This window comes from Zootoca vivipara, chromosome 5, assembly GCF_963506605.1.
Source record: "Zootoca vivipara chromosome 5, rZooViv1.1, whole genome shotgun sequence".
In the NCBI taxonomy this organism is placed as follows: Eukaryota; Metazoa; Chordata; class Lepidosauria; order Squamata; family Lacertidae; genus Zootoca; species Zootoca vivipara.
Genome location: NC_083280.1, coordinates 88,419,334 through 88,444,712, shown reverse-complemented (window position 1 = coordinate 88,444,712; position 25,379 = coordinate 88,419,334). Strand labels below are relative to the sequence as shown.

Sequence of the window (25,379 nt, the reverse complement as noted above, 5' to 3'; positions counted from 1 at the left end):
CCAAACATTCATCAGCGTATTAGCGCGCAGTCGCTTTTTCCTAAGACACATATTGTTGCGAGCCATCTCCCCAAACATAACGCATTTGTGCATGTCATTTTCTCGAATATCTTTCCCCCAATGAACCCACTTTTGTAAGCATTTTTTGTTTGCGCTTTCTGAAACAATGCACAAACCGCAGCACAGCTATCCTTTGAAATTCGTACGTCTCTGAATTTTGCAAGGCAGTTCTCCAAACAACTGGGAGTTGAATTCAACAGGACTTATATCTGAGTACACTTGAATAGTATTGCACTGCTGAAATGATCTGAAGGGCAGGGTAGAAATACCTATGGCAAATAAAAAATATTACTACTCTGTGCTCACGAATCAAACCCTTGGTTATGGAATGCTGCCAAAGTGTTTTCCTTCTGCTCTGTGGGATATACCGATGGTCTCATGTCCTCAAATTCAACAGGATTCTTGAGGCACAGCCTGTGTGAAGTTACAGTTCTGCAATGATGAGGGGAAATGGAGGGGACATGTTGCAAAAAGGACCTCGGTTTGGCAAGTAGAGCAAACTTAGCAGGCAAAGCAGAAATTCCTTTCCAGGAAGGGATGGATCCAAAGATCCTCTTGACCAAGCTCATTCAATGACAGAAGACATATTTATCGTCTAGATGTTGTAGTAGGCCCTTCCGGTCATTTTCATTGCCCCCAAATCCTAGCTTAAATTATACCTTAGAGAGGTTGTTTTCTTCACCCATTCATATTTCTGCTAGAAACATATTCAGCACTGACAGGAATGTCTGTGCCCTCCTGAGTCCCAAACTGAACGTAGGGAGCAGGGTGAAGTGATGGTCCCATGGAGAGATGACTCAGATTCCTAGAAATTCAGCCCCAATGTTTTTGTGCAGGGAATTGCCACACTCCTGGCTGTTGGCCTGGCTTCTCAGATCTGAATGGCCTAAGTCAAGGAGTTAGTGGCACCTGCAAGTCGAAGGCCCCTCTGCAGTAAGGGTGGCTAGCTCTCCTTCCTCCTACACGTGTAGGATCACTTGTGTAGGATGGCTTGGATGTGGGCCAAGGGGCTGTTGGGTTGTGTGTGCATCATTACAATCTCCTGTAATCTGCGTTGAGGGCCATTCTCTCAAAAGGTGGCATACAAACCTTCTAAATAAATAAACCAATGGATTAGCAATAAACTCCCTTGTGCGGGATGCCCTAAGCCTCAACAAGACTGACCTCTCTGTCCATATTGCTCTCCAGACCTCAGGAACTTCCGCTCGCCAAGCCTATGAGACCAACCCATCCGCTGTGGAACAACTAAGAGGTTGTTGTTCTTGTTTAAATAGAAGGGGAACTGTTATGCGATACTGAGGGGACCCCTCATCCCCTCCCCACCCCGATCTGGTGGAATCTAGGCACCAGGCAAATGATGCCCTTTTGCTTCTCTCTCTCTCTACTATTTCCATCAGGGCTCCTGGATCCAGTTCCACTGTAAGCAAAACTAACACCAGGCAGTACCTGGAGATTCAGCGAGAGCAATGGACAACCTCAGGAAATCCAGCGGGAATTGATGGTGGCAATAAAAGAGAGGACCAAAGAAAAGCTAGAGCTTGCTGAAACAGTCAACAGATGAGCGAGTTTCATTCCAGTTTCAAAATAAGTCCAGATAGCTTCGGCAGGGTACATCCCTTGGATTTGGTTTCTTAGGGTGCTGAGTTCGTTATGAGGCGGCATGTGGGGTCTCAAACACTCTTCTCGCTTTCGTTCTGTTCCACAGCCACGGACGGCTTGTTGTCCAAGGCGTTCTCCGCGCCAGGCTTGGCCCCCGAGGCTGGAGTGGGGCTGCTGGAGGCCAGGAGGTTCGCCGACTGCAGCACAGCCTCCGAGTGCTCCCGTGCTTTCATGCGCAGGGCCGCCACGCTCGCCGTGCGATTACTCTGGCAGCCGTACGTGGGGAGGAAGGAGAGGCCCATGTGCTCGGGAACACAGCAAGAGCACAGCGGGCTACCTGCAGCGGGAGGAAAAACAAAACACCACCGGCCGTCGGAATGCATCAGTAAAAGATGGAGCCGTTTGCTGCTGTGATGCACTTCTACAAATATGAGCCCGGAGGATTTTCCAGGGCTCTGCCCACCTGTAGGGACCACGGATGAAGCTGGCGCAGACACTATTCAGGCTAGATTACCAGTTCCAAAACCACAGTACAGTGGTCAAAAAGACTGTATCACGATTTTTTCTCAGCAGAAAAGGAACCCGATTTGTTTCAAGGAGTTACTTCTGAGTAAAATATACCAAAGCCAGTCAATTCTGTTTTATTATGTAAAGGAAGCACCCTTTGGGAGCGAATTAAATAATGTGGACGCTAAGAATATGCTGTAACAAACATATCTCAGTATTATCCTTCATCCACCTTTTTGTTCTGCTCTGAGGGGGTCTGCTTCCAAATCCAGTGTTGGTGGTCAACATCCTTCCTCTTATTGCTTAGCAACAGAATTAAGTGATTTAGCCCTGTGGGTAGCTCAGTCAGTAGAGCATGAGACTCTTAATCTTAGGGTCGTTGGTTCGAGCCCCACATTGGGCAAAAGATTCCTGCATTGCAGGGAATTAAACGAGATAATCCTCAGTGTCCCTTCCAACTGTACAATTCTACGATTCTGAGCACTCTTAGCAACGATGCTGCCTAGCACGCGCTGAAGAATTACAGCTGCCTCCACATTTTGTGCTCTAACTTTCAGAAATGTCCAAAAAAGAAAAAGTTAATAATGCTTTGGGACTCAGTACATGCGTACCTCCTGCACTCCTGTTGATGGTCCTGATCAGGAAGAAGAAACAACGAAGAGTGGAAACAACTCAACACACTAAAATACTAGAATTCAACAATGGCAATTCGTTGTTTGTAGTCACTTTTCAAAGGTATCCCCTCAGTTATCCATGTATTCTAGTAACTTAGAGGAAGCCTCAGCCACATGGTGCCCTAATTCCTCACATACTGTACTGTGCATACCTATAAATCCACCTTTGGTTCAACGAAGAAACAGCATTTCATCTTTATGGACAACTTCTTAAAGTCATTTAAAAAAAGTGTAGCTTAACCATATTGATCGAAAAGCCAGGAAATACTATGAACAATATGGAGGTAAAATAATAGGAACTGGGTTAGCCATATAGCCTTTGAGAAACAGTAGTAGACAAGGATATATCATCTCACCTAATTTGCATCTTCTATAAAGACACGGGGCAAGAAACCCTGATTCTGCCTTCACAACTGCCTGTGGAAAGTGCACGGCCAAAAGAGCTACGAGTGCTTCCAGCAACACGTAACGTGAAAAGTGCTGTTTGTGGTTTCACTCGTCTTACTGCGAATGTAAAAACGAGAGGGACTAAAATGCGCTTCCCATTTAAAAAGGCCCGTCTTCCACTTCCTGCCTCACGTTAGCAACTTTCACAAATGCAGAGGGCCTGTGAACAGCACGCGGGATGCTCAGATATAGCTTTAATGTTGTTGTGTGTGAACGGGTGGGAGTTGTGTCTAAAGATCACCCAGAAGAGTGCTGTGTTACAGAGGTCCAAACGGGCTCAGCTGAAAGTCGGGTATTTCGAATTGCTGGCCCCCTTGCTGTGAAATCCTCTTCCGGCAAGATTCAGCAGCTGCTCTCACTTTTGACTTCCAGGTATCTTTGCAAACCTTTTTCAGTCCACAGGCCTCTGCAGCTGTTTAATTTTTAATTTTTTGACCAGCCAGCTGCTTTAATGGCTATCTGTTATTGTTTTTAATGGTGCTTTATGTTTTAATGTTGTACACACTGCCTTGATATTTTACGATATGGCGGTACAGAAATACTTTTCTGCATAAATAAAATAACGGGAGGCACGCACGAAATAAGGACCTCCATGGGAGCTACCACATGAGGCAGTGATGGCTGCCAACATGACTTTAAAAGAGAATAAAGACAAAATAATGAAGGGTAAAGCTATTTTCTATCTGCCCTGTCAGAGGCAATATGTCACAAAAGGGGAGAATGCTGCTGCACTAAAGTCCCGTTACTGGGAGTGACTGGGAGTGGCTGCCAAGACTGTGTAACACCGGTCCTGAAAGATCTACATTGGCTCCCAGTACGTTTCCCAGCACAATTCAAAGTGTTGGTGCTGACCTTTAAAGCCGTAAATGGCCTTGGCCCAGTATACCTGAAGGAGCGTCTCCACCCCCATCGTTCTGCCCGGACACTGAGGTCCAGCACCGAGGGCCTTCTGGCAGTTCCCTCCCTGCGAGAAGTGCAGAGGGCCTTCTCGGTAGTGGCGCCCACCCTGTGGAACGCCCTCCCATCAGATGTTAAGGAAATAAACAACTATCTGACTTTTAGAAGACATCTGAAGGCAGCCCTGTTTAGCTCCAACGGCCTTCTCCAACGTCCAGCTCCAACGGCCTTCTGGCAGTTCCCTCACCGCGAGAAGTGAGGTTACAGGGAACCAGGCAGAGGGCCTTCTCGGTAGTGGCACCCACCCTGTGGAACGCCCTCCCGTCAGATGTCAAGGAAATAAACAACTATCTGACTTTTTTAGAAGACACCTGAAGGCAGCCCTGTTTAGGGAAGTTTTTAATGCTTGATGTTTTATTGTGTTTTTAATATTCTGTTGGGAGCTGCCCAGAGTGGCTGGGGAGGGCTGGTCTGATGGGCAGGGTATAAATAATATATTATGATTCTATTATTATTATTATTATTATTAGCAGACTTCCCATGGGCTTCTGGTTCACCACTGTGAGAACAGGATGCCAGACCAAATGGGTGTTTCAATCAGCGCTTGGGTTTTATTTTTGCTGTCTTATTAGAGTTTCCCAGAGAGGCACTGAACATGGTTATATAGGGAAGGCTCCATTTAGTCCCTAGAATAGTGGTTTTCAACCAGCGTGCCCTGGCACCCTGGGGTGCCTTGAATGATGGTCGGGGTGCCGCAGGCAACACAGGCCTCTTTCCCTTTTTCCTTCTCTCCCTCCTCTGATGCCCTCTTATGTCTCTGCCTCCCAAAGGCTTGCAGGGCTGTTTGTTGCAGCAGCCCTGGGTACGAGCTCCCCAGGCGAATGGTGCCTCTGGGGCTGGCCAGGGGGTGCTGGTTGCCAGGAGCTGAGGTGGCCTTGGAGTAACCAAGCGGGCGAGGGAGCATAGCCAGCCGGTCCGCCAGCCCTTGCTGTTGGGAATGGAGAGAGAAGTCCCAGGCCCCTGTGGGGCAATGTGAGGAGGCACCCCTCTTTGTGAGGAGGGGCAGCAGCAGCAGAGGACTCAAGGAGAGAGGAGAGGACGCTGAGGGAACACTCCACAAGGGAGGGTGTTCGAAAAAGGGTGAGGGGCTGCCAGCTCTGCAGGCAAGGGGTGGCATAACTGGGCTCCTGAGCCCCACAGGGGTGCCGCAGAAAGAAGGTAGTTGGTCAGGGAAGCTGTGGACTCAAAAAAGGTTGAAAACCTCTGCCCTAGAAGAAAACAGATCTGCTCCTCTCATAGTGCGTGGAAGCCCAGCCTTAGCATCTGAACGGGGCCCTTTGCTAAATTGTTTCAAGAAGCTGCTGTCTCCTGTATTCTAAATTAAAAACACACAATTAGTTCTCCATTAGGTTACAGCAAATTCTGCAAAATTGATCTGGAGCACCTACTGTTGCTATATTACATCATGCTTGAAAGGCTGAGCTCGGACATAAATACTTAATGTAATAAATACAGTCTGAAATATTTGATCCACTTGACAGTTTAATTGATCTGCTACAGAGAGACTGACAGGAAAAATTAAATTAGTCCTGCCTCATCTCTGCCAAAAGCACATTTTAACTGAAAGTGGTACTTGAACTACAGATCGGTTCACAAGGGGACCTCTTTTTCCACTAGACACCGCCGGAGGAGAAGAGGAGCAGGGTGCGCCTAGATCTAGATTTTGAAGCGCATCTTTCATCTTATTATCACTTGCACCCTGACACAGCCACTCCCAACCTGGTGCCCTCTGGACATTTTGGACTCCAGGTCCCATCAGCCCCTGCCAGCACTCATACTGACTGGAGTTGAAGGCAGCTGCAATCCAAAATAACTGGAAGGCAGCAGGTTTGGGAATCGTTCCCTAACAATTCTTCCTCCCGAGTCTGTGGGATATTTACAGTGCTGTCAAACCAACAATTTGTGTTTTCTAGATAGGCACATGATTGGAACTGGAGTTCATAGAGCTTTCCTGCAAGTTTGCTAGAGTTTGCTAGACACTCTCCCACTGTGCCCTGATAGGAGAAGGTATCGCTCGCTTGCTCTATCGCTCTCTTGTCCTACATGCGATATATATTGAACATCCTCTTTTTCATCATTCTTCCATCAAGCCAACAATGCGAGGGCCTTCAGACACCATTTTAAGCCCAGGTGGCGCTGTGGGTTAAACCACAGAGTCTAGGGCTTGCTGATCAGAAGGTCGGCGGTTCGAATCCCTGCAATGGGGTGAGCTCCCGTTGCTCGGTCCCAGCTCCTGCCCACCTAGCAGTTCGAAAGCACATCAAAGTGCAAGTAGATAAATAGGGACCGCTCCGGCGGGAAGGTAAACGGCGTTTCCGTGCGCTGCTCTGGTTCGCCAGAAGCAGCTTAGTCATGCTGGCCACATGACCCGGAAGCTGTCTGCGGACAAACGCTGGCTCCCTTGGCCTATAGAGCGAGATGAGCACCGCAACCCCAGAGTCGGACACGACTGGACCTGATGGTCAGGGGCCCCTTTACCTTTTAAAGTATGTCTTTGCAACTGAATGACCATGTTAAGCCTTCCCAAACAAAGCTGCTGCATCTGTTACTCTCCAAAAAGGATTCTGAGCAAGCAAATGTTAATTTATGACCTTTTACAAGATTGTGTGATTATGGCATCAAGTGGGAGAAAAGGGAGAAATACCAGGAGAATCCCGTCTGCCTTAAAGCGTCCTGGATTATTTAAACCAAAAGGCTAAAACTAGCCTCTCCAAGCTATCCCTTTCAAGCTGCAAAAGGTCACAAAGGATAATATATAATAATTGTCCTCCCAGCATCTATTCTCATCCCTACAAAGGTGTCATGAGGCTCAGGCAGATGACACACAGCCAGACCTGCTTAGCCCCAGCAGCAGAACTCATTCCCTTTTGGATCGTTCTGTTTCAAGAATCTGAGGGGTTTCCGTTGATTTTCTTTCTGAAAGCTCACCTGAACCAGATACCTGGTTCTAGCCCCGGCTCTAGCCCAACACCATCACTTCTAGGCACCAGTTCTCTCTGAGGTAAGGACCCTTTTCCCAGCCCAGCAAACGTGCCATCCTTTTAATTTTTGGTTACACAGACTGATTTCACAGCACAGCCTGAAGTGAATCCTTCTCATTTCCGACCATCCTTTCAAGATGACGAGAAGGGGTGATTGATTGATTGATTGATTGATTGATTTTGCAAAAGGCACTCCTGCTAAATCCCTGAGTGAGATGTGCGCCTCAGGTGGCAGGTGTTGGAGGTGGGGTACAGCAGTTTGTGGGGGCTCTTGGGCAAAGTGGGCCCCTTTTCCCCTCAGACCACACCCCTCCTCCTTGCTCTCCATCCCACCCCATTAAAATACAGTGGTAACCTCGACTTACGAACGACTCGACAACCGAATTTTCCGACTTACGAATGGGCAAATGGCTTACGAATTTCTCGACATCCGAACGGAAACCGTGGCGGTTTTAGATAGGTTTTTTTCGACTTGCGAATTTTTAGATGGGCTTGCTTCGACTTACGAATTTTTCTGTTTCCAATACATTCCTATGGGAAATCGCGTTTCCAATGGCGCTTTTCGACCTACGAAGGTGCCTTCGGAACGGATTAAATTAGTAAGTCGAGGCACCACTGTAAAATAAATCTCAACCAATAGGGCAACTCCCTTCTGTCCAATAAAAACAATACAGATGTTTTCATTTCTTGGGGGAAATTTAACCTCTTTGTATGCCTCAGTTCCAAAGGATTCTGGCTCCCTCCCCTGTTTATTCATCTATTTCCTATTCAGCCCAGTTGTTAGAGCATGAGACTTCATCTCAGGGTCATGGGCCATGGGTTCAAGCCCCATATTGGCCAAAAGATTCCTGCATTGCTTGTGATTGGACCAGATCTGGGTTTCCCAATCTTGGGTCTCCAGCTGTTTTTGGACTACAACTCCCATCATCCCTAGCTAGCAGGACCAGTGATCAGGGATGATGGGAGTTGTAGTTCAAAAACAGCCGGAGACCCAAGCTTGGGAAACAGTGGACTAGATGAACACCATGGTCCTTTCCAACTCTTTGATTCTATTATTCTAATAATATGTATATTGTATGAGTCCAGAGCCTGGGATCAGTGTACAAACTACTGAGAAATAATTCTCAATTGTGGCTGTTGGTTCACTGCTCTAGTTTAATGCGGGGCATGGGGGGGGGGGTGTTACACACACGTCCTCATCCCCCTGGACCTGGCTAATCTAAAGCGCATTCTGCAGGAAAAGTTTAAACCCATTTTGTGTTGCAAATACACTTCTCAAGCACTTGCTGCCACCATGTGTACACAAAGAGCGTTTCCTATTGGGCGGAACTAGCGATGTTACAGGGCTGTGCCACTCCCCATCTCCTAAAAGACTCCTAAAAAACGTGCAATTTCCTTTTTTAAAAAAAAACAAACGAGGAAGGAAGTGCGTGCGTTTGCAGTGAGGTAACCCCATTGAGGTTACTACCAGTGCCAAGGGGATCCGGACAGACTAAAACTAAGAGAAGTAAAAAAGCAGCGGTGCGCACTACTTTGAAAACAGGTCCACCTGTATGTATGTATGTGAGTGCCAACATCACAGACAGCAACTCCCGTGTTAGGCAAATTTATTGCACAAAGGTATGTAGAATTGTATAGCACTATGCAAAAAAGTGCACTGCAAAAAAAATGAGCCCTGCGTGTTTCAAACCGTACATGTGTACATATCCTTGGGGTGGGGGGGAACCACAGCATATACAACAAGATTTTCTAATCATAACTTACCCAATTGCACTGAGACATTAGAAGGAATGAATGGGGTGCCAGGGTAAGGCAAGCACAGAATAGTATATTAAAGGCTGCCCTCTTAAACAAACACTATTATTTAATGAGCAAATTAAGTTGATTTGGATATGCAGAAGATATTAAAAATAAATCTAAGGAACCGTGGAAAGAGAGGGGTGGAAGTCAAGCTTTGAAATGTTAAGGTGATTGTAAATTCAATGAAATGTATAAATCTGAAAAGTATAAATAAAATTTTAAAAACTATTTTAAAAAGTTAAATTTATCCCTCCCAAAAGGACATTCAGGATAATTCAGCTCTATTTCACCTATATATTAAATAGCGTATGAAAACAGGGCACAGAAGATACTTCCATTTCACAGGCTTACATGCAGAACAAATAATAATAATAATAATAATAATAATAATAATAATAATAATAATAACTTATTATTTATACCCCGCCCATCTGGCTGGGTTTCCCTAGCCACTCTGGGCGGCTTCCAACAGAAGTATTAAAATACAATAATCTATTAAACATTAAAAACTTCTCTAAACAGGGCTGCCTTCAGATGTCCTCTAAAAGTCTGGTAGTTGTTTTTCTCTTTGACATCTGGTGGGAGGGTGTTGCACAGGGTGGGCGCCAACACCGAGAAGGCCCTCTGCCTGGTTCCCTGCAACTTGGCTTCTCTCAGCGAGGGAACCGCCAGAAGGCCCTCGGAGCTGGACCTCAGTGTCCGGGCAGAATGATGGGGGTGGAGACGCTCCTTCAGGTATACTGGGCCAAAGCCGTTTAGGGCTTTAAAGGTCAGCACCAACACTTTGAATTGAATTGTGCTTGGAAACATACAGAAGACATAAACAAAACTTTCGGATACTATGTGATCCACGTAAACGCAGATCTCTCCAGCTTGCCTTGCTCCATCAGAAACCCTCCTAAACATCTCAAATAAGAGAATCGCCTGTGAAACACAGCACATAATAAACACACAACACTGGTGGAGGTGTGATGCAGGGCTTACGGTACTAGGGACGAGCTGTTAAGTCTGAATGTGCAGTGCTCTCATGAAGCATTACAAATGCACAGTTTTCCAAATTAAAGACAAACATGTCCTGAGCAACAACAGTGGTACAGGAAAAAGGGGGGAGGGAGAGGGGGGGGACTGAATGCATAAAAGCCCTATACACCTGAACTGGAAGCCAGTCTGGACTACTGCAATGTGCTCTACGTGGGGCTACCTTTGAAGGTGACTCGGAAACTGCAACTAATCCAGAATGCGGCAGCTAGACTGGTGACTGGGAGTGCCCGCCGAGACCACATAACACCGGTCCTGAAAGACCTACATTGGCTCCCAGTATGTTTCCCAGCACAATTCAAAGTGTTGGTGCTGACCTTTAAAGTCCTAAACGGCCTCAGCCCAGTTTACCTGAAGGAGCGTCTCCACCCACATCGTTCAGCCTGAGGTCCAGCTCCGAGGGCCTTCTGGTGGTTCCCTCCCTGTGAGAAGCGACGTTACAAGGCAGAGGGCCATCTCGGTGGTGGCGCCTGTCCCGTGGAACGCCCTCCCACCAGATGTCAAGGAAATAAACAACTATCTGACTTTCAGAAGACATCTGACGGCAGCCCTGTTTAGGGAAGTTATTAATGTTTGATGTTTTATCGGGTTTTTAATATTCTCCCTCCCTCCTCCTGGCTTCTCCCCGCCCTGCCTAGAGGAGGAAGGGGGCTGGGCTGAGCTGGCTGAGCGCCATTTTAAGCAGCTCCTCTCTGAAGCCAGCCCTTTCACGGCACTCATCTTCTCTCCGCCACCCCCCCTGGTTCTCCTGCCTACCCACGAGAAGCAGAAGCAGCAGCGGTGGTGGTGGTGGTAGCCCCAGGGAAGGTAAGAGCAGTGGTTGGGATGGGGGGTGGGGTGGGGGTGGGGAGGAGGACTACTTGCCCCCCAAGCCTCTTCTTCCAGCTCCACCCCCGGTGCTGCTTCTCTGGTCTGCCACAAGGTCTGAGGGACAGTGGACCAGCCTGCGGCTAAAAAAAATTGCCAACCCATGCACTCACATAAGGTTTACGACTGGCATACCCGCACAATCTGACAAAAGGCACTCCTAATCACCGATGCCATCTATGAATCTCAAAAAAAACCCAGCACCAAATCCAAGAGCACCCCAAAAACTGGGGACCTGCTCCTTCAGGAGAACTGAAACCCAATTCAGAACAGGTAGCAACCATGACAGCCCAAAGGCAACCGACATTCATCTTCTCTGCATTAAAATTCAGTTTTGTTTCTTCCCATCCCGTTCATCTCAGCTGACAAGCTCTTGTTTGCAGTTCCTGCTGTGTCCCTAGGATCTGACGAAAATGAGAGACAAAGCTGTGTATTATCAGCCTACTGTGCTAAAGCCTCGTGCCAGCATGAATCTGTGGCTTCATGTAAGGTAGGACAAGGCAGAACCCACTGGAACTCGCTCAGGAGGAAAAGAGCTACACAGTTTGATAAGACATCTGAAGGCAGTCCTGTGTCAAGAAGTTTTTAATGTTAGTTCAAATATCTGCTGGAACTATAAAGAAAAATAAGGTACCTTTTATCACATGTGGTGGACTTTAATAATTTAATAAAAGCTTTCTGGGAGATGATATACAATGAAATGAAAAAAAATGTTTAAAATAAGTTCTGTTAAGAAACCAGAAGCTTTTTCATTAGGAATTACAGGTACCGATATCCTGAAGGAGCAGAAAAGACTCTGTGTATGGAACAACAGTCACGTGGATGTTATTGGCCCAGAGTTGGAAAGATGACAAAGTCCCAACCAGAGAAGAATGGCAAACCAAGTTGATGGACTACGCTGAGATGGCAAAGCTCAGAAACCAAGAGGATGAAAACTTTATAAAAGAATGGATTTTTAAAAAAAAAGTTATCTAGGGGACCACTGTAAGCAGATGGAAACAAGAGCAGGATTTTGACTCACTTGTTGTGTAAGAAACATTATGGACAATATGGTTCAATATATTTAAAAAAATTGGAGTATGGACTAGTATGCAGTTGTAGATGTTTAAAATAAGACTCCATGGATGGGATGGAGGGAAGTTTCGAGATTCAGAGAATCTCCACATACAGTATGATTTTATTGATTTGTGCTTATTTGTACTCTTTATCTGTAAAACCAATAAAAGGTCAAGGGGGGGAAAGAAGTTTTTAATGTTTGATGTTTTTATATGTGTTGGAAGCCTCCCAGAGTGGCTGGGGCGACCCAGCCAGATGGGTGGGGTAGAAACAATAAAATTATAAAATTATTATTATTATTAACCATTGCTGCCTGCTCTACAAATATATAATATTATACAGAATTATTTCCTGGCCATGATTATGTTGTGATCCGCCCTGTGATCTACAGATGAAGAGGTGTATACTAATTTAATAAATATTACTATTATTATTATTATTATTATTATTGGGAGGTATGTCCTAAAAGGTTTGCGAAGAGCAGCATTCGTTCTGGGTAAATCCTTGCCTTCCTGCTTCTCACTACAACGGGGCTGGGTGGGGTCCTGAGCATTGACAAATTCTACTCATTCAGGACAATTAACAACCCCTTTCCTCCCAGGTACCACAATTAAGCCTTCACGAAACCTTTTACAACCACAGCAGCGCACTAACCCTGAATGATCCTGATCGATCCTGCCCGGTGCTTTGATGTATAATGCAAAAGCTGCTTTCCCATCAATGGCTGCACACAGGCCGCTACGCCAACGGAGCAAGCAATATCGCGAGCGAGGAGAGACTATGCAAGTCATCCCATGACAAAGGTAATTATTTATCTCCTTTCCACTGGGCAGCAGAGGATCCGGGGAAGTTCTGTAGGAGTGGAAGGGAGGCTCTCCCACAATGATTAGAGAATTTCCGCCGAAAACCAGAGATTCTTGTTTACCTCCATTAATAATCTCTCCATTAATGAATTGCACTATTGCCTTTGTCCATTAAGGAACTGCTCTGGGGGTCCTTGCTTTTAAGCTTGTTGATTTCTCCTGGTAACTCCATGTTATTGCACAGAGCATAAATAAATCATGCGCAGCGAGGGATTTTCCTTTTGTAGCTCGGTGTTCAGTCAAAGGCTCCACAATGCAACATCATGAAGGTGCTAATATTATAGATTCCCGGGGAGGAAGGCAAGATCCTCTTACAAAAATCACAAATGCACAAACCCTGGATGAGCGGCCCCATCTACACAAGGAGAAAGTTGCAGCTACCGCCATATATATTAGAAAGGAAGGGTTAGAAGGGAACCTGGCACACTGTCCAATGTTCACTCATTGGGTGCGTGCCAAGAAACCTATATACAGGCAGAGCCACACCATAAATTTACCATATTTTTCACTCCATAAGACACACTTTTTTCCTCCTAAAAAGTTAGGGGAAATGCCTGTGTGTCTTATGGAGCGAATGTGTGGTCGATCGCTGGCTCCCTTTCTGGCCCCGCCCCCTTGCCCAGGCTTCCATTGTTGAATGTTCTGCAAATGGAGGCTATTTGTTTCCCCAGCGACATGTGACTGTCTGATTAGATTATCTGTCTGGAAACTGGAGAAACAGCTCCCTTTCCTTTCCTAAAGAAGCTGAAAAACTGAGTTGAACCCCATAAAAACAGGATTGTTTCCCTTTGCAAAGTAAGCTCAACAACTTTGAGCTGATCCTCAAAAAACGGAGCTTTTCCCCTTTGCAAAAGAAGCTGCACAACTTTGAGCTGATCCTCAAAAACCCGGGGCTATCCCCTTTCCTCCTCTAAAAACTAGGTGCATCTTATGGAGCGAAAAATACAATAACTCACAATGAATATACATTTAAAGCACAGACTTCCCCCAGAAAATCCTGGGAACTGTAGTTTGCCCCTTGCCTAGGTACAATTCCCAACACCCTTAACAAATTATAGTTCCTGGGATTCTTTTTGGAGATGTGTGTCAATCTGCCCTAAGCCACACGTTTCCTCCTTGTACGTAGTGGACTTGTTAGTGGACTGGTTGTGACTCAAGTCACAGCGGTGTAGCTCCCAGAAGGCTGCAGTCAACCTGTTAATCAGGTCTCTGTGTGCAGTATAATGGGAAGGAGCTCAGACAATTCCCTAAATACTTCAAAGGGATATTGTGAAGCTGGAAGAGGTTCGAAAAAGTGCAAACAACATGCTCGAAAAAGTGCAAACAACATGTAACACAGGCCTGCCTTGTGGCCACCTGTGAAGTTGGTGCAGGTATTTTTGCCCTACTGAAAGAGAATTTCTCTCTGGCGTGTCTAGACAACTGGCTCTTGAAATGCTCAGTAAGTGGGGGCTGGCGGAGGAAACCAAGCTACCTTGGGCTTCTGGAGAGATGCAGGGAAGCCGGATGGCAGCTCTGCATCCCCTTGCAGGTATTTGTCTTGAATTCCCAGAAAACAATTCTGCCCAGGGCAGACCCTCCCAGTGCCCCTATTTTCCAGGGACAGTCCTGGATTTACAGAAGCCATCGCGCTTTCTGATTTGATCCCGGAATATCCTGCTCTTCCCTAGGATGTCCTTAGGTAGAGCAGGATATCCCTATTTTCATTGGAGAAATGTTGGTGGGTATGGAGTTATGTGACCCCCCCCCTAAGCCAAGGAGATAAGTAACTATACAACCTTTAGAAGACATCTGAAGACAGCCCTGTATATGGAAGCTTTGAAAAAATGTTCAGTGTTTTATTACGTTTCTATATACAAATGTTGGAAGCCACTCAGAGTGGCTGGAGCAACCCAGTCAGATGGGTGGGGTATGAATAATAAAATCATCATCGTTGTTGTCATTGAATAGGACATCCCTATTTTCATCAGAGGAACGTTGAAGAGGGGTATGGCAGGGTTAGTGGGAACTTGAGGCAAGTATGGTGGCAGTCTACTGGAGAACCTCTTGCCCTACTGGCCTACTCAATCATAGAAGGAAGTAATAGGGCCATGGAAGGAGCAGCTCTCCTATGAGAAAAAGTTATAGCATTGGGGTATTTTAGTTTAGAGAAAAGGTATTGACCGGGGGGGGGGGGGACATGTAGAGATGATGATGCATGTTGATAAAATTGATATCCCCGCCCCCCAGAATGCACGGACATCTAATGAAGCTGAACGTTGGAAGAATCATAGCAGATAAAAGGTGTATAATTACAATCTTCATTGGCACAACAGCACGAAAGGAAGGCATTATCCACAACCCTCCCTACGTGTTGTGGTCCCAATACTAATCAAGTCTTTCTGCGGTTGCTATTTCCAGGTTAAAAAAAAAACCAACTACAAATGACTCACACCTTTAACCTGCAAGTTCTTCCTCGATAAAGGAATGCTGGCAGAAGATGTATTGCACATCATGAGAACTGGAGAACTGTGTTTGGCCGAAACATGGCGAACCTGGTCAAGAGAGCTTTAAGCCAGTCACACCTCAGTGGGAAGGAATGAAGTTCAACCTGGCCTAGAATGGAAAACTGGGCCAAAACTAGCAATGAAATTAAACAGAGGCAGATGGAGAGTTCTTCTGTGTTTGGGCTATCTACAGATAAAATACACAGGATGGGCAATCTCAGCCTCATAGTCACAAGCTGAACATGAGTCAGCAGCGTGATGTTCCTGTAAAAAAAAGGCTAATGCCATTTTAGACTGCCTTACTGGAAGTGTAGCTTCCAAGTCTCAGAAAGTAATAGTTCCACTTTATTTTGCACTAGTCGGGCTTCACTGGAATACTGTGTTCAATTCTGGGCACCAGACCTCAAGAAGGATGCAGACAAATTGTAATGGGTTGAGAGGAGACCAACGAAGACGGTCAGGGGTTTGGAATCAAGTCCTATGAAGAAAGGTTGAAGAAACTTGAGTGTATCTAGCCAAGAGAAGACTGAAGGGAGACGTGGCAGCGATCTTCAAATACCTGAAGGTCTGTCACAAAGAGAAGAGCAAAGACTTGTTTTCTGCTGCCCCAAGAGAGCAGGTTGGATGGGCTAAAGTTACAGGAGGGTAGATTTTGGCTGAACATCCGTAGTGACCTTTCAACGGTAGGAGTGACTCAACAATAGCAGTGGCAGGCTTTGGGCTGTCAAATCTCAGCAGGCACCCCCTGCACCCAGTACGGCCAAACGGGTTGCACAACCCTAACATCGCCTCTGACAATATAACCAATTATCTGGGGTGGGTCTTCAAACAGAGGCTGGTCAGAGAATACTCTAGGTCTGGATTCCAAGCAGAGGGTTGGACAAGGTGACCTTTAATACCCTCCCAACTCTATGTGCCACAAGCAGACCAAAGAGCTGCCTTTTTTAATTCATGAAAACAATCCGGTTCGCACAAGCAAGTGAACCAAGGCTCCTCTCTGCCAACAACTGGCTTTTTACTGATGAACTACTGCAGCTTTGTGAACGAACCAGGGTTCAAATCTGAGATCAGGGCTGGCCCGAGACTTTCTGCCGCTGCAGGCAAAATGCCCCGATGCCACCCAACACAGATCCGGGCCCAGGCCCCTATGTTGCACCTGCCCTGCCTCTGCCCCTTCCCCTGAAGCTGCACCAGTGCTACCAGTACAATGTGGCTGCAGTGGTGAGGGTGCTGTGTTGGTGAAGCCCTGGCAGCGGCGCAAAGCCAGGGGTGGGGAAGAGGGGCAGGTGCGCCTCGCGAGGCAAACAGCTTCACCTCGCCTCGAAGATGGGCCACCCCTGCATTAGTTCAGCACTGGCTATCCTGGGGTATCCCATTGCCTGTTCTGTCGCCTATTCTGCAAAATATGAATGGTGGCGAATGAAACCACAGAGCCATTCTAATGGGAAACAAGTCACAGTGTGACTCAGCAGCACATGTCAGAGAGCGGCAGCCAAAGGCGGTCATTTCCCACTTTCTTTGAGATAACGTCTAGGAAGAAGAAGCTTTTCCACCATTCATGGGCTTATCGGATAGCTTTGCAGACCAGGATACTGCAAAAAAAAAAGAAAAGCCAGCCCAATCCCGTTTAGACATTTGGTTAACTGTATGTAATGAGACATGACCCTCTGCATGTTTACTCAGAAGTAAGTCCCATTGTTTCCAGTGAAGTTTCTTCCTTTCTTCCTGGATAAGCGTATACAGGAGCGCAACCCAAATCTAACCAATCAGAGCGTTTGCCCATAAAGTCAAAACAGAAATGCAAAAAGGGCTACGTCCAAAAGTGCCAATTCTACAACCGTTGCACCATAAAGCCCCAGCCATATCAGTGCCACTGAACCAGCAAACTGCGGCTGAGCTACAACTGGGTTGTTATTATCATCGCCATGTCAAACACAAAGCACATCTTTCTGCTGCGGAATCTGGGATTTAAAAAAAGAGACCATTACCTTTGAGGGACGCAACTTGCGACAAAGCCTGGGCGTAGGTGGCTGTGTTGAGGAGAGTCCCTGGAAGACACGAGGGGAAAAAGGGCCCCGAGGGACCGACGGCTCGGCTGAGGCTGCAAGGAAAGGGAGGAGAGGGGGGGGGAATAGGTTTTAAAAGAAGTTGAAACCCATTAAGACTCAATAAAAAATGTGTTACCTGCGGAGCTCCGGAGCCAGCTGCCTGACCAGTCACCATGTTAACCAGAAGTCGGGGGAATCGATTGCATTCGGTGACCCTCAATCAGGAATTTGACTGAGCAACCCATATACATACAACTCCAGCATCAATTGCATCAATTCACTCGTACTCACTCCATCTTGGTATGTCTGGTGTTACACGAAGAAGACCCTCCTCTCTCGAGGCCACCCACCATCCCAGTCATTTTGCCTCTCTCTGCACTGGCTCTCACACAAGCACCAAACATACCGTGTGTGCCTCCAGGTGGTCACTATTTTGTGAGACGGAAAGTGCCTTACGGCAGTCCAAAGATTAGGTTACCAACGCTTGGCTTGCTGTGCCCAGGCCTTCCCTGCCCAAGCATGGTCATAACTAGCACAAAGGTAAAAGGTGGTCTAAACCACCGAGCCTCTTGGGCTTGCCGATCGGAAGGTTGGCGGTTCAAATCCCCGTGATGGAGTGAGATCCCGTTGTTCAGTCCCAGCTCCTGGCAACCTAGCCGTTCGAAAGCACGCCAGCGCAAGTAGATAAATAGGTACCGCTGTGGCGGGAAGGTAAACGGCGTTTCTGTGCGCTCTGGCACTCGTCACGGTCCTCCGTGCACCAGTAGCAGTTTAGTCCTGCTGGCCACATGACCCGGAAAGCTGCCTGTGGACGAACGCCGGCTCCCTCGGCCTGAAAGCGAGATGAGTGCCGCAACCCCATAGCCGCCTTTGACAGGACTTAACCATCCAGGGGTCCTTTACCTATAACTGGCACACAACCCAAAAGAGGTGGCATGGCTCTCCCAGCCACTGTGGCCCCTTGGGCATCCAATCACAATGACGGATCAAGGAGCAGAAAAGCCACCGCTGATATATTCATGTTTCCAATGCCTTTAAGACCAAGTCAGTGTGTGCAATGTGTACTCTGCACTCAAGGACTGAATCCGGGTGCAAGAAAATGCCCTTGCTTTCTACATGAATGCCAAAGGGAAGCACCAGTATGCTGAAGTAGAATCAATAAGAAAATCTGGTTCTGTTTGTGCAGGATTCCTGCACTGCAGGCAGTTGGAGTAAATGACCCTCATGATCTCTTACAACTTTTACATTCTATTATTCAATATGGGCTTAATTGTAATTATGGTTTTTTCTGCTCTTTTTTTTTTACTGATACGTTTATTCACTTTTATAAGTAAACTAGTGGAATTCAGCCCGTTTAGAAACGGGCGCTAGAACGCTGCTCTCGTGCAGCGCCGGCATGGGACGGAGCTTCGGAGGTCTCCAAAGCCCCGTCTCAAGCGGGAGGTGCCCGGCGAGGGGGGGGGCGGGAGATCTTCTCCGAAACTCCGTCCCATGCCGGCGCTGCGTGCCAAGGCGGCGGGGGGGAGGAGCGCTTCTCACACACACACCCGCCTCGCCGCGGACCTGTCCTTGCTGTCGGCGGCAGAGGGACAGGAACAAAGGAGGAGAAAGCAGCCCTTTCTCCTCCTTCCTTCCTCTCCCTCCGCCGCCGACAGCCCTTTCTGTTGGTGGTGAGGGGAGAGGAACGAACGGAGAGAAAGCAGCCCTTTCTCTCCGTTCGTTCCCCTCCCACCACCGCCGACAGAAAGCACAGATCCCGGGGTTGCCGGCTCTGTCGGGTGGGGGGAGGGAGAAGCAATCCGATCCTCTGCTTCTCCCTTCCTCCACCTGACAGAGCCAAATGCCGGCTCTGTTGGGCAGGGGAAGGGAGAAGCCGAAGACCGATCAGATCTTCTGCTTCTCCCTCCCCCCCACCCGACAGAGCCGGCAACCCCGCAGCGGGGGCTTCTCACCGTTTGCCTTCCCCCCAGGGGGAGGCAAACAGCGAAAAACCCCGCCACGCCATACTTCGGGTCCGGGACTGGCTTGGCGGCGGCGGGAAGAAGGGGAGGAATTCCTCCCCTTCTTCCCGCCGCTGCCAAGCCAGTCCCCGAGCCGAAGTGCGGCGCGGCGGGTGCTTTTCGCCGTTTGCCTCCCCCTTCACTCCGGGAAGTCAAACAGCGAAAAGCCCCCGCCGCGCCGCACTTCGGCTTGGGGACTGGCTTGGCGGCGGCGGGAAAAAGAGGAGGAATTCCTCTTCTTCCCGCCGCCGCCAAGCCAAAGCCGGCTTCCCTCGGCACCCGCTGCCGCTTCGGCCGAGGAAGCGCCGTCCCATGCCGGAGGTGCGCGGCAAGGCTGCCGGGGGGAGCGCTTCTTTCCCCCGCCGCCTCGCCGCGCACCTCCAGCAAGAGACTGGGCTTCGGAGCGGCGGTTGGCGGAGCGGCGGTTGGCCGTTGTCCCTCCGTCCAATCCCTGTATCCCTGGGGCACATGCGCAGTGACCCAGGGACACACGGGACAGCTTGGACGCAGGGACATCTTGGACATTATTATATAGGATAAAAAGGAATAGCTTTCTTTTTAGAAAGCTGATTTCAAGTTCACCACAGCACAACTCTATGCAAGTCTACTCAGAAGGAAGTCCCATTTAATTCATTGGGTGGCATTCAACTATGTTTTACAGCAGACTCATTGAAATGTCAACCTAGCAGTTCAAAAGCACACCAAAGTGCAAGTAGATAAATAGGTACCGCTCCGGCAGGAAGGTAAACGGCGTTTCCGTGCACTGCTCTGGTTTCGCCAGTAGCGGCTTAGTCATGCTGGCCGGAAGCTGTAAGCCAGCTCCCTCGGCCAGTAAAGCGAGATGAGTGCCACAACCCCAGAGTCGTCCACGGCTGGACCTAACGGTCAGGGGTCCTTTACCTTTACCATTGAAATTAGTGGCTCTAGCTTGGTCGTGCTCATTAATTTCAGTGGGTCTACACTGAGCAAGACGTGGGGCTGATCCAGACATGTGCTTGTCCCATACCTAGAAAACTTGAGTCTGAGAGGTTTTGCTTTCGCCCTCACTCTTTCCCCAAGAAAACCAGCAATTTTGTGATACATTGGAATAAGCGTCAATCTGGAGAAAACCTGATTGGTGTTTGCTCTGATTCAGCAGTACAGATTGGGTTCCCCTGGGGGAAAGAGGCAAGGATGATCCCTTACTTGAATATCCATTGAGATTTTCTCCAGGTAAGTGTGCAGAGGACTGCAGCCACATCCTAACTCTAAGCCTAGAGTGCCTAATATAAGTGTGTGTTAATCCTATAAAAATAATTGGCCCAAACCTAAAATATAAATAAACGGCCGTGGTTCCATCTCAGCACATTCAACTAAAAACAGCAGTCCTTTGACCACCTGGGTAACCAATCTTTCACTCTACATGTGTTAAATTAGCATGTCTAGCCGAAGCTAAAAGCACGCACACAAATTATCATCGGTTATGGGTGCCATGAGCCAAGTCTCTGGTCCTACGTTGGACTCTGCAGCCTCACCGCAGTTTCTCACATTCATGGCCTCTGGGCCCCACTGCGTACAACGGTTACGGCCGCTGCGTCGTGTGTGGGCACAGGCACACCTAGCCATATCTGCCAATTAAGATAACAATTCGTACAATGGGTAAAGTGTGCTCAACCAACAAAAGCAAAAGCCGCATTAAATATGTTATTCTTTAAGGCGCTACGTGACTCTTCAGGCACAAGGAGCAACTATCACTAAACCTCTGCTATCTTCCCCCATGCATGCGAGGCTCTTTGCCTGGGTTCTGTTCCTGGTTTCAGCTCTGCTTCTTTCTCTCTGTTTCTGTCTCCGTGCAAGTTCACCAGCTATTTCATCAGCCCGTCGCTGCCACACACAACACACCCCTTTCCCCCCTTCTTTTACTGCCATTTTGTGCTCCCAGGAATAGATTCAACTTGGGAGAGGCCCTAAAATATTTTATTGGGGAGAGGGGACCCTGACCCCAGAAATTGGCTCCTATGATCCTAACCTAACCACATTACCCAAAAAGGGTGTGTTCGATGTCGCTCCATGTTCAGGATTAGACACGGTGGCCTGTAAGTCTCTTCCCCCCTCCGCCCACCCAAATAAAAAATGAAAATCAAAAAATGCTTTCAAACTTCCACCCAGCACTAAATGCATAGCAAATCAAGGCAACCTTACCTCTGCTGAATCTCCAGGCTCTCCTTCTTATTCCTGGTTTGGTCAACTGGAGAGGGAGAGTTTAAATTCCTTCCTGGGGGTGTCACCTCAGCCATCGTCTCCTTGGGTCCTTCTTGGTCTGAAGCGCCTCTCTCTGTTTTCCTCCATTTTGCCCTTCTGTTCTGGAACCAGACCTGAATTGGGAAGGAAGGAACCAATAGGCAGCTTTGCTTGGGCACCAAACTATTGTCATTTGTGTGAATTTCCTTTCCTCTTCTGCTTTGATGAGACTGTAAGAAAGCATCAGCTTCTGCCTATTAAAACCCAGCTGCATCGGGGAGCTACAACAGGAATACCTGCATCTCTCCGAGGCCCTTATTCAATGAAACACAATAAATAATTTGTGTAGGGCATAAGCACCTGATTTAAACACAGGGGGAAAAATATGGGAAGGACAATTATCAAAAGGAAGGGTTTTCCCCACGCGTGAGGGTTAAATGCACCTTTGAGGTTAGCTTGCCTTTGAGATATAAAAGGTAAAGGGACCCCTGACCATTAAGTCCAGTCGTGACCGACTCTGGGGTTGCGGCGCTCATCTCGCATTATTGGCTGAGGGAGCCGGCGTATAGCTTCCAGGTCATGTGGCCAGCATGACAAAGCCGCTTCTGGCGAACCAGAGCAGCACACGGAAACGCCGTTTACTTTCCCACCTACTTATCTACTTGCACTTTGAGGTGCTTTCGAAAACAGCATGAGACAACAGGGTCATCTATTTGTTGCCTCTCTATACCAGCGTTTCTCAACCGCTGTTCCGCGGCACACTACTGTGCCGCAAGACGCTGGCTGGTGTGCCGCGACGAGAAGGGCAATTTGGGGAGAAGGGCAATCCCCAAAGCGAAGAAGACCTCAGGCCTGGCAGCTAGGCCTCTTCCCCACTCGCACCCCGCGCCGTCTCCTAGCAACCGGCCGTCGGCGGCGCTGATTGGCCGGCGCGGCTCCCACCGCCATTTTCAAACGGCTTTTTTTTTTTTGCCGAGGCGGCCGGGCAGCCCTCCTCCCTCAGCCGCCGCCATTAACCATTCTCGTCCCGGGCTTAAGCGGAGGCGAGTCTGGTCTCGCCCGGCATGGAGAGCGGACCTCTGGCTGAGAAGCCCCCTCTGAGGAGGAAGGGGAGGCGGCGGCGGCAGCAAGCGGCGAGGCTCCGCCGCCGCCGCGGGGGGAGCGCCTGTGAGGCGCAGCGACGGCGACACGCTTCTATTCGAGACCCCCGGAGGGGCCCAGCAGGCCTCCTCCTCCTCCTCCTCCACCGCTTCCTCCTGCGGGCGGTAAGTGCCCCCTCCCACCCCTGCCCTAGGTCCTTAGGGTGAGGGGCGGGTGACGAATAAATTCATGGTAATAGGAATAATAGTAATCGACGGGGGGGCAGGCGGTGTGAGGTGCTGGGGGTGTTGACCCCCCTCCCCAATATTATTCGCTTCAAAAGGAGGGGGGCGTAAGAGCCTTCAGTCCCCTACCCGTCACAGGGACGATCCGATTGCATCGCCGCCACCACAATCATTATTGATTACAGTACTATTGAACCCCAGGCCCAGTTTTCTCCCCGGAAAGGGGAGGGCGGCACAGAGTTGGTGTGCCTCGTGATTTTTTTCATGGAACAAGTGTGCCATGGCCCAAAAAAGGTTGAGAAACACTGCTCTATACAACTTTTCCGCAAACAAACGGAACTGCAGGAAGAACAAAGCTGCTTATTTCTTGTATCTCTTCTTCATAATCTATGTCTGGTCAGGCCGCCAAATGAATGACCACCATAAAATCACTTTCACTGGGCCCAAACTAGTTTTTTATTATTATTATTTAGTATTAATTAATTAAATTTGTATACTGCCCTATATGCGCAGATCGGGGGGCGGGCGGGGGCAGTTACAACATAAAAACACAATATACAGTAAAAGCACAAAATACGTAACAAAAACCAAGGAAACCCAATAACCCACCGTCAGCACATTTTAAAGAGGCGTTGGATGTCATTCGGCCAAAGGCCTGGGTAAAGAGGAACTGAAATCAACCTGTGCCCCTTTTGTTGAGTAAGAATCATAGAATCAGAATTGGAAGAGACCACAAGGGCCATCCAGTCCAACCCCCTGCCGAGCAGTTATGGGGAAACCTGAGCTGCCTCCACATTATGCAGAAGACTCTGGATTCAACCCCCAGCATCTTCAGGTATGGCTGAGAGAATCTGAAACCCTAGAGCAGGGGCCAGCAACCTTTTTCAGCTGTGGGCCGGTCCACCGTGCCTCAGACCATGTGGTGGGCCGGACTATATTTTTTTGGGGGGGGGGAATATGAATGAATTCCTATGCCCCACAAATAACCCAGAGATGCATTTTAAATAAAAGCACACATTCTACTCATGTAAAAACACGCTGATTCCCGGACTGTCCACAGGCCAGATTGAGAAGGCGGTTGGGCCACATCCAGCCCCCAGGCTTTAGGTTGCCTACCTCTGCCCTAGAGAGCCACTCAGAGCCAGTCAGTAGAGCCAGTTCAGAGCTAGGTGAACCAATGGTTTGACTTGGTATAAGGTGATATCCCAGGCACCCCCAAACTTCGACCCTCCAGATGTTTTGGACTACAATTCCCATCATCCATGACCACTGGTCCTCTTAGCTAGGGATTATGGGAGTTGTAGGCCAAAACATCTGGAGGGCCGCAGTTTGGGGGTGCCTGGGATATCCTAACAACAGTAGGATAAAGATCTTTGCTCATGCCCTGCTTGGAGCTCCCCAGGGAAATCTGGCTGGCCACTGCCAGACAAAACAGAATCAAAGAATTCTAGAGTTGGAAGGGACCCCAAGGCTCATCTAGTCCAACCCCCTACAATTCAAGAATGCAGCTGTTCCATATGGGGATTGAAACTGCAACCTTGGCATGATCAGATAGGCCTTCAGTCTGATCCAGCAGGGATCTACTTATAGTGTTGGGAAGTTTAACTATCTCTCCCATCGCTGCTCCCTGTCATGAGTCCAAGAATAAAAAACCCGCTCTGAAGTTGCTATTTGCATATTAATTAAGCAATGCAACAAGAGCTGCCCTTAAAATGCAAGCAGCAGATTCAGAGAAGAGCTTTTTGTTAGAATAGTGTGAATGAATAAAGTTAAAAGAAAAAATTAAACACACACACCAGTCCCAAGCCTGCTCCATCATCCCTCTGGGTACCATTTCACTTTTTTTAAAAAAATGTTTATGTTAATAGCATGCACACAATTAACATCTTATCTAGCTAGACCCTGAGACTAGCTGGCACAGCTTATAGAAAGTTTCTTCTCACTTTGAGCAACAATCTACATATTGTCAATTTTGCCCCATAGCTTCCATGCAGAGACCAACAATGGCCTTGGTAGTTCATTCTGAAAACCTCACGCATCCAGAGTTAAGCATATTCAGTCCCACTTATTATCGGTTGGGTTAAGTAACCAAAACCCAAGTACTTCAGTTTAATTGGGCTGTAATGAGGGAAGCCACAATCCAGTTATGCCACAGGACTTGGATTTAGCCCGAATAGAGGCAGATATGAATACAACTGGGCTACCCATTATTTTAAACTGAAAATAGGCTGGCTTAAACCAGGTTGTGGATGTTATTATGAGTATAGAGAATCAGGCTTTCCGAGCTATGGCTAAGAAAATGCACAATTTAAAAGATGATTACAATGTGCAGCGCATTGTTATCATTCCATTTTTATTTAGCCTGCTTTTAATTGCGTATATCAGCAAAGGCTGAATAATGATTTTATCTGCGTTCTAAATTTAGGAGACTTAAATGCAAAGCCAATTGCA

The 25,379-nt window shown here is 47.9% G+C and overlaps 1 protein-coding gene across 1 annotated transcript in view; it reads right to left on the bottom strand.

Moving 5' to 3' along the window:
* Positions 1–1,730: 1,730 nt before the first annotated feature.
* Positions 1,731–25,379, bottom strand: part of DRGX (dorsal root ganglia homeobox) — a 32,255-nt gene continuing 8,606 nt past the window's right edge. Inside the window, exons 4-6 of the mRNA XM_035138308.2 lie at positions 21,565–21,737; positions 17,324–17,436; positions 1,731–1,996 (exon numbers count right to left, since the gene is read on the bottom strand). Coding sequence (XP_034994199.1) covers positions 1,731–1,996; positions 17,324–17,436; positions 21,565–21,737 — 552 coding nt within the window. The remainder of the gene's footprint in view (positions 1,997–17,323; positions 17,437–21,564; positions 21,738–25,379) is intronic.